Genomic DNA, 8,524 nt, shown 5'->3' with positions numbered 1-8,524 from the left:
TCAAACGTGCGCTTCAACTTTGGCGCCCGCAGGAGCCGACAAAGAAGTTGGATTATTCATGGCCCCGCGCTATAGCGTGCCGTTCATCATAAGACAAAGGAGAATCTCAGTGGCGTCGACGTAGATGGAGAGGGGCCACAGGGGTGTTATTATTCACACGTGTGCAAGGGGGGGGAAAGGATGCACAGCCAAATGGGTGGCACCGTGCGACATGCTTATGAATGCAAATAAAGTCTCTCCGCGGCGAATATAAATGATATTTTCTCTCACGTCGGAGTATGAATATTAACCGTTGTAAACCTGTGATGCATTGCGCGACTTATTGCTGCATTGACAAGGTGCGGGGGACACGTCGAGTGGAAAAGTAATGGAAAAACAGCCCTACTCCAAGTTATCTACTCCTAATTCTTCAACATCAAAACTTTGCATTAATGTTGTTTTTTTTTTTTGTTAAACTTAAGTCAATTAAATTATTGCGCATGAAAGTTAATGAAACAATGGTATCGAATTGTAAACTAACAATTCTAAAAAATAAAAAAATAAAATGCAAAGTTTTTCAAGGTTTAATGCAGCTGAACTGTACTAAAATACAGAGCCACAAAAAATAACAATGCTATCTCCCAATGTTAATTGCGAAATAAAAAAAATTACTGTGAGATAACGCAAAGTTTTTGCGTTATCTCATCTTTTTTTTACCTGAGGGGCTCCATTTATTTAAAAAAAAATATATATTGCTTGACATCATTTGGAGTGCGCGGCTTTGTATTTGGAGATGATCCGTGCGTACTCCAATCCGGAGCGGTATATCGTTCGCTTCCTCTCGGCGTCGGAAAAGTCCACGTGGAACAATCCGAAGCGAAGATCGAATCCGTCGGCCCACTCGAAGTTGTCCAGGAGCGACCAGGCGAAGTACCCGCGGACGTTGACGCCGTCTTCTCCGATCGCTGCACGGAACGGAGAATCATAATCTTCTGTCCGCTGAGCCCAAAACGTCATTCAACGTACCTTTTTCCACTTCCTGGATGGTTTCCTCGTAAAAGCGGCCACGCTGTGCATCCTCCTTTACCAACGGCCCCGCCTGACAGAAACCATTTTCGGTGATGTACACCACCGGGTCGCCAAATGTGTCCTGGAAGGTCAAGGTCAAGTGAATGGCTGAGAAATTCTAAGTAAAGTTGATTTCATCTCACATTAATGTAAGGGTGGGAAAGACTCAATTAATCAAGGTTTTTTTTTTTTTTTTTTTTTTTTATTTAATCTGATGTAAACAGGCTTATTTTCCCGCCCATTTTTTTTTTATTTATTTTTTTTTTTAAACTAGGCAACCTGCTTGACATGCACAGTGAACAGGTGGATAGGCCAAAAACTCGAGTAATTCCTCCATAAAAATGTAATTGCCTATAGCTACCACAAGAGGGCGGAACAACACTTTTTTTCCCCCTTTGGAGGCAAGGCAAAGCCATGGCATGACAAAATGAAGTTTAACATAGGTGCTCAGCACTAAAATGTCACCAGATGGCGCCAAAGCAATATTTTTAATGAGACCGGTTCCCCAAAATAAAACACAAAAAAGTCAATTTCGAGGAATATATCCTCTATGCAGGATTTTGTCAACCTTTTTCAAGGATTAAAGTGAATTTTTTATGGAAGCAGCACTTTTTGTTCATGTTATGCTCATTGACAGTTCTGTTGTTCCATTTTAATAGCAAAGGGAATTATTTTTGTGCATTAATTGATATTGAAATGTAATGAGGATTGTGTTTAAAGGGCGTTTCTCCAATTTTTTTTATGTCACTGTTATGTGCGTTTTCTGTTTTTGAAGGGGGAAAGAACTTGATTACAATTGAAAATTAACAGTTTGAGATTCTATGAATGACTAAGCAGTTGATTTCGAAGACAAAGTACAAAAGTAGATGAACAAAAATAATTTTTTGGGGCGGCCATATGGCTCAGCACTACCTTGATGTAGTGGAGGAGCTTCCGCAAGCCGCCTGGCACCACAGCCAACCAGGCCGCGCCACAAATGCTCCAATCGGGATCCAAGATTTCCTCCGTGTCCCGGTCGCACCTCATGCTCATCCCCCACTCGCCACCCGATCCATCTTTGACCTTCCGGGACGTGTAATAGTTCAAGGCGAAGAAGTCAGCCGTGCCTAGCGGCGACGGTTCGTCCTCGGAGAAGACGGGAAGTCTCGGGCCGCCGCGGTGGCCCAGCTTCACGCTTTGAGTGTCGACGGCCGCCCTCATGGCGTGCGGGTAATCCCCGGTGACGAACAGCGGCCACCCGAACCAGCCCAAGGTGAACGCCAGGGAACGGGCTGAAGCGGAGACATCCGCGGCGTGCTCGGGACGCCACGGCTCCAACCAGTCGCTGTTGATGGCCAGGGACACCGCGCCGCCCTTCGGAAAGAACATTTATTCCATAACATTGTTATCCAGCTACTAGTACGCTCTTCGTCCTCACAAATAAGACAACTATTGTTAGTAGTGTCATACTAGTAGAATGACTAGGGCAGGCAAGTAGTCCAACTTTACAAGTAGTGTGGGGCATACTAGTGAGGCAAAACTACAAATGGCCATTTTGGAGGCTACTAGTGCATGACACATGCCTACTAGCTGGGTCTAGTAGTTTACTGGAAAGGTTAAATTGTGTACTAGTAGGCCAAAAGTTGCACTAGTAGTAGATAAAAACCTTACTAGGAAAACACAGTTGCCATCTGCGCTACTTGTACTACTAGTGAAGCGCTGGATGTTAACTAGTTGAATTTTATAATGTACTCTTGCGCGACTACACAACTCGAAAATTTCTGGAACATGTATGACGTTTCTGTACTAGCGCACCCTTGTTGTTCTACTAGTGCACTGAATTGTCTTACTAGTGAGCACAAAAGAGCACATTGAATAAATGTTCAACCGGTTTTCCATACCCACCTGTGTTGACCTGTAAAGCGAGTTGTAGCTGTGCCAAGCCCTGGCATGGGCACGCAGCATGTTGTGGCCCGCCAGGTAGGCGGCGGTTCCCGCTTCTTTGAGGCCAGGCGCATGAACGCCGTCCTCGTGGCCCAGCTTGGCGCACACGTACGGCTCGTTGACGGTGAGCCAAAGTTTGACACGGTCCCCGAACGTTCGGAAGCAAAAGCGAGCGTAGTCGTCGAAGGCGGCGGCGATGGCGGGCGCTTTCCAGCCGCCGCCGTCCTGGAGGGCCTGAGGCAGGTCGAAGTGGTAAAGCGTTACCATCGGGGACACGTCACATGACCGTAAATCGTCAATCACCTTGTTGTAGTACTCGACACCTGCGGAAAGACGGGACGGCTACTAATACAACTGTGGCAGTTGGAAAGGAAAGACGGTCTCACTAGTGCGCTACTAATGAAACGAAGTGGGCTCTCTCTTCTTTTTTTTTTTTTTTTTTTTGGGTACCTTTTTGATTGACATGTCTCGTGGTGCCATCCGGAAGGAGGCGGGGCCAGGAGAGAGACAGGCGATAATGGGTCAGTCCAAGTTGCCGGATGCACTGCAGGTCTTTGTCCCACAATTCATAGCTGTTGCAGGTGACGTCGCCCGTCTGCGCGCCGCACCCTCGGCCCTCCTTGTGGCAAAACGTGTCCCAGATGCTGGGACCCTTGCCGTCCGTCTGCCAACCCCCTAAAACCAACAAACGTTTTCAAATATATCTCCCCTGATGAATGCTTTGGGGTTTATCTTGACTTCCGGATTTTATTGTGACGTCATGACAATAAAATACGACTGAATATTCGTTCAGAAGTTTTCAAACAATAATTTTCACAGACTTTAATGAAGTCTGTCACCCCAATTTTCTGTCTGAACAAACTGGAGTGACTGTTATTTGTAATGTAACAAATTCAATATCAAAATTGCAACAACAAAAAAAGAATACCGCTGTGATTATGAATATAGAATGTACTCTTTAAATGTAAATATTTATTTGAGGTAATATGTAAAATGCGTGTTGAAATAAAGTTTTGAGGAACAATTTCACGAGGCAAAAAAAAATAAAAAATCAATGATTGGTCGTAGTTTTGTATTAGCGTACATTACCTTCAATTTGATAAGCTGCGGTCGCGGCTCCCCACGCAAAGTCAGGAGGAAACATGTTTGAGCAGCTCACCGTTTGACTGCGGTCGCTCGAATGCTCATTTACTATTGACTTTCAATTTGTTGTCTTGTTTTTGACTGCAGAGAGATGGATGCTAATGCTAGAAGCTAAAACCCGGAAGCGTTATAAAATGTGACGTTTGGGACGCAGGAATTCCCGTATTTTTGTCTTTTTTCCTCCCTATTCTTATAGCTTCATATGTGGCATGGTGGTAAAAATAAAACTTGGCACGCTTATAAAATACTGTCATCACTGGAAATATTTGGGGAGCTTTTGTTGATGGCTTAGGCGATAACTTATTGCCATATTTTACGAGGATCCATGAAGGCACCACTCGGTAGGGGTGTTTTTTCTGCGTTGACGTCCGAGCGGCACATTTTGCAGACGTTAAAAAAATAATTTTAATTCCATTTTTAATATGGAATATAATATTTATGTTTATTTATATGGCCTCTGTTTTCATTTTTAAATGAAAAAAAATAAAACAGATTTATTGTGGATGTGAATCGTTTCTTTGCATTTCCAGAGTCATGCCACTAGGTGGCACTAAGGTCAAGGAAGTGACAGCTGGTATAAAAACTGAAGTTTTTGTTTGAAATTACTCGTTCATTTAAAATAAAAGCCTTTATTAAGAAGTGAAAATTATTACGAGTTTTTTATTAGTTGTACCAATTTTTGGCACCTTAGTCTCTTTTGCATTTTATCACGTATCATGTGCAAGTTTATTTAATAACACCAGATGGCGCTAAAGTAAATGGTAAAATTTGGAAACGTCTTGCTGGGTTCACTGATCCCACACAAACACACGTCGTGAAGTAACACTTAATGGAATGTTACAGGTCTTAAAGGAATTTCCTAGGTGCAGTCCTGTCCTAGGATGGTGCATTTTATCCCAGTAGTGGAATCTTTTGAAACCTGAATGATTTCAAATGTATGTTGGTATGCGTCTACATTTACAAAGATGAATTCCTTTACATGATACTATTATCAGAAAGAAAACTACAATGAATATTAAGTTGTCATTTTCAACACAGAATTATCTAAAGACCTTTTAGTAAAGTGATATAATGTACAAAAGTAATGTCATGTAAATGTAGTCAAATAGAGAAAATAAGGCTGTATAATGATGATTATTGCTGTATATATTTTTATAATCGGTGCCATCAAATAATTACATTTGTATATTTGCAAAGATCTCCTAGAGTCGTTTCTCGATGACCTGGATGCCAAGTCACTTACTACATTTTACAGAAATTAGGGACACAGATTTTATATTCCTTGGACTTTTGATTGTACATGAAGGACTTTAGCATGATATTTTTCCTTCAGAAAAATGTTTAATGATTTAGTATTAGTCCTGATGTATTGCCTGATTGATGCTTGGTGTTGCTCAGCATCAGAAAATGATCACGTCTCAGAATGGAACAGGAATCACGAATAAAAATGATTTTGTATGACCATCATGCACTGCACCATAAAATGTTGAACCGTTGCCGTAATAGATATTAATCCCTAATGCTCACGAACGATAAGGATGAGTAGTAGAATAAATTTACTTATCCAGCCAGGGTTTAGAGTATACAGTACCTAATAAGATGAGTTCAATGAGTAGTATAGAATACTCTACTTAGCTAGATTTACAGTGTACTCAGCACGATAAATCAATGGGTGGGCAATGATTGTCATTATTCATGAGGAAATTCACTAGGGTTACCGGAGTTCTTCTCAGTAACCCTTATCCGATTTTCTGAACCTTGTTCAGGCATCAGGACTCATCAGCAGCTGTCTTTTTTTTTTATTTTGCGCTGCAGTAAGGGATTCGCATTAACAGCCTTCATTAGCATTAACAGCAGTAAGGGATTAGCATTAACAACCTTCACCACCTGGAAGATCTTCTGGGGAGATGGCGCCACCCGCTTTCGGTGGCCATCTTTGCACACGGCCAGGACGTCAAGTTCGCCACTGCACTGGTCTACGCGCTCAGCATTCTGCGCCCCCGCATGAAGGCCCTTGTGTGGACTTCCACCTCGTGTGCCCTTCAGGGGAAACGGTTAGGTTCCCCGAACAGGACCACCGGCATTTTACTGGCCTGGATGACTGCGCCGCTGCTTTCCCCCGGCTGGAAGCCCACAACAAATATAAGAAACACGCCATTGGCCCAAACGTCTCCTACCCGAATAACCTCCTTCGGAACGTGGCGAGAGGGGGTGCCGAGTTCTCCTACATCCTGGTAATTAACATCGACATAATACCTGCCGCTGATCTGCACCAGCATTTCCCGGCAATGGTCGCGAGGCGCCAGCCTCCAGAGGACCACGTGTTCGTCTTGTCCGCCTTCGAGATCCGCCACACCAGGAAGATACCCGCCAGCAAGGCCGAGCTGATGCAGCTCTACCAGGGGGGCGAGGTGCGACCTTTCTACGAGGAGCTGTGTCCTCTCTGCCAAGCCCCCACCAATTACTCTCGGTGGGTCAATAGCCACATCCGAGACACCTCCGGTGGCCTGGAAGTGGCCTACACGCTCACTCGGGTGGATTCCTGGGAGCCGTTTTACATCGGCCCACGCAATCTGCCCCTCTACGATGAAAACTTCGAGCAGTACGGCTTCAATCGCATCAGCCAGGTCGGTCGCGCCGTAATGCACGCACACTGGGGGAAATATTTCTTTCGTCCCCTGCTGCATTTAGGTTTGCTCACTTACTAACAGACATGGATAGTAACTAGGGGTGGGCGATATATATATATATATATCGCCTTTGATATAATCTTGAACGTTGCTTTAACCATGTGCAATTTTACATTATGGAGGATTCACACTGTCTCTAAATTGAAAACAACCAAACGGGGGAATGGAAGGAATTGGAGGAAGAGCGAAAGAAGTAAGTGCATAAAATCCTCAATTGCAGAATCGGCGGATATGAGTCAGTCATGTGAATCAGTGGCAAGCAGAAAGAATTGTTGCAACCAAATCATGTGCAGGTGCGCAACAACTGAAAGTGTTGATTGCACCAGTGCTACTAGTGCATAAGTTAGTGTAGAGCCCTGGATATCGTCTCTGGAACCAAAAGTATCCAAAATCGAAGGTTTCCGGAACTTGAGGTGGAAATGGGGCTTCCGACACAATTCTTTTTGTTTTCAGTTCAGGACTAAGGTTCCACTTAGGTGACCATTTAAATCCCTGGAACTAAAAGTATCCATTACATTTTCACCCAAGGTTCCAAGAACTTTTGGTTATGGGTTCCCATTGCATTACCACCTAAAGATTTAGGAACTGAAGCTTCTGGGTACCTTGCGAGGACTGAGTAAAACCATGGTTTCAGTAAAGGAACCAAAAGTATTCATTGCCTTTCCACCCAAGTTTCCTGGACATCTTGGTGCTGTGTGACCTAGTTAGTCATTAGACCGCAAACAAAGCTTTGAGTTTAACTGATAGTCTGTCTATTATAATCAATAAACAGCCATACACTAATTCGAGACTTATTATCTTAGTGAGCAAGCTTACAAATTCCGCAGTGTATCAAATAATCATTTACTTCACTGTACATTGTGACGTCTCATACGGAACGACATTCATCGGTCACTTGACTCCCCGTCTCGACCAGGCCTGCGAGCTCCACGTGGCCGGGTACAAATTCTGCGTGCTGAACTCGGCCTTCCTCGTCCGCCGCGGCTTCAAGATCCCGGGCGAGTTCCGCGCCAGAAAGGATGACGAGAACAAACACGAGAGGCTCCTGTCTCTTAGCTTTAAAGAAGCGCCGAAGACCAAATATCCAACTTCAAGTATGCTAATACAGACAAACAAACAAACACATTTTCTTCCTCTTCATCCCCAGAAGAGGAGGTGACCGCAAGAGGGCACCAGTCGCTCCTGACACCTGGACGATGTATGTGCTGTGACATTTTTAGTGTTTTAATCGATTCCGGGTGCTCCAATCAGGACTTTATGATGTCGATTCTGATACCGATCATCGATGAGCGAGATCTGCCGATCACTGCTGTTTTTGTTCATATGGATTAGCAGTACATTTTTCAAAACATGTATGGTGAGTGGTATTGGCTATACTCTATAATCCCATACATTTGTTTGGGGTTGCGTTGCAGGTGCTGCGGGACGCTACACGAGGGGGTTGGGGGGGAATAATCTCAATTATTTTTGATTGATATTGAAAACACAATTAATAAAACACAATTACTCATTTATTGAAAAGCTTTGGAGTTATTTTACGAACAAAACTAAACTTTAAATGTAACTTAAAAGAACCATAAAATACATTTGTAAAAAAGTAAACTATTAATATATTAAAATAATAGAATTGTAAAAAAGGAAAAACAAATAAATAGTCATCACTAAAAACGTGCCATATTTAGCCATGACTGTGTTGTCTATTATATTTGTCTAAAAAAAAA

At 43.2% G+C, this 8,524-nt stretch overlaps 2 protein-coding genes across 3 annotated transcripts; one reads left to right on the top strand and one right to left on the bottom strand.

Annotated features, from left to right (window-relative positions):
• Nucleotides 1-619: 619 nt before the first annotated feature.
• Nucleotides 620-4,417, bottom strand: LOC133397830 (cytosolic beta-glucosidase). 2 transcript variants are annotated; one of them, XM_061669179.1, is made up of 7 exons: nucleotides 4,060-4,417; nucleotides 3,421-3,645; nucleotides 3,274-3,293; nucleotides 2,932-3,204; nucleotides 1,960-2,400; nucleotides 1,006-1,129; nucleotides 620-944 (listed from the first exon to the last, which is right to left on the bottom strand). In XM_061669179.1, exons 1-7 carry the CDS (start codon nucleotides 4,112-4,114, stop codon nucleotides 742-744), a joined length of 1,341 nt encoding a protein of 446 aa, XP_061525163.1. In that variant the 5' UTR covers nucleotides 4,115-4,417; the 3' UTR covers nucleotides 620-741. The 2 variants fall into 2 exon arrangements, with proteins under 2 accessions (XP_061525163.1, XP_061525161.1); XM_061669177.1 differs by having other exon boundaries at nucleotides 2,932-3,293.
• A 230-nt stretch (nucleotides 4,418-4,647) lies between these two features.
• LOC133398077 (beta-1,4-glucuronyltransferase 1-like) lies at nucleotides 4,648-8,092 on the top strand. The gene is given in 5 exon segments (XM_061669688.1): nucleotides 4,648-4,687; nucleotides 5,975-6,129; nucleotides 6,132-6,740; nucleotides 7,720-7,897; nucleotides 8,055-8,092. Coding segments are annotated over 5 exon segments (1,020 nt in total).
• The last annotated feature ends 432 nt before the right edge of the window (nucleotides 8,093-8,524 follow it).

Source organism: Phycodurus eques, chromosome 23, assembly GCF_024500275.1.
Source record: "Phycodurus eques isolate BA_2022a chromosome 23, UOR_Pequ_1.1, whole genome shotgun sequence".
NCBI lineage: Eukaryota > Metazoa > Chordata > Actinopteri > Syngnathiformes > Syngnathidae > Phycodurus > Phycodurus eques.
The sequence above is the reverse complement of the archived record's forward strand: the minus strand, read 5'-3'. Positions and strand labels throughout refer to the sequence as shown.

Coding starts and splice junctions, on each gene's coding strand:
- LOC133397830 (XM_061669177.1), bottom strand. CDS start 4,114: ATGTTTCCTCCTGACTTTGCGTGGGGAGCCGCGACCGCAGCTTATCAA. Junction 2,401..2,931: donor CGCTTTACAGGTCAACACAG/GTGGGTATGGAA, acceptor TTCTTTCCGAAG/GGCGGCGCGGTGTCCCTGGC. Junction 1,130..1,959: donor AGCTCCTCCACTACATCAAG/GTAGTGCTGAGC, acceptor TTGACCTTCCAG/GACACATTTGGCGACCCGGT.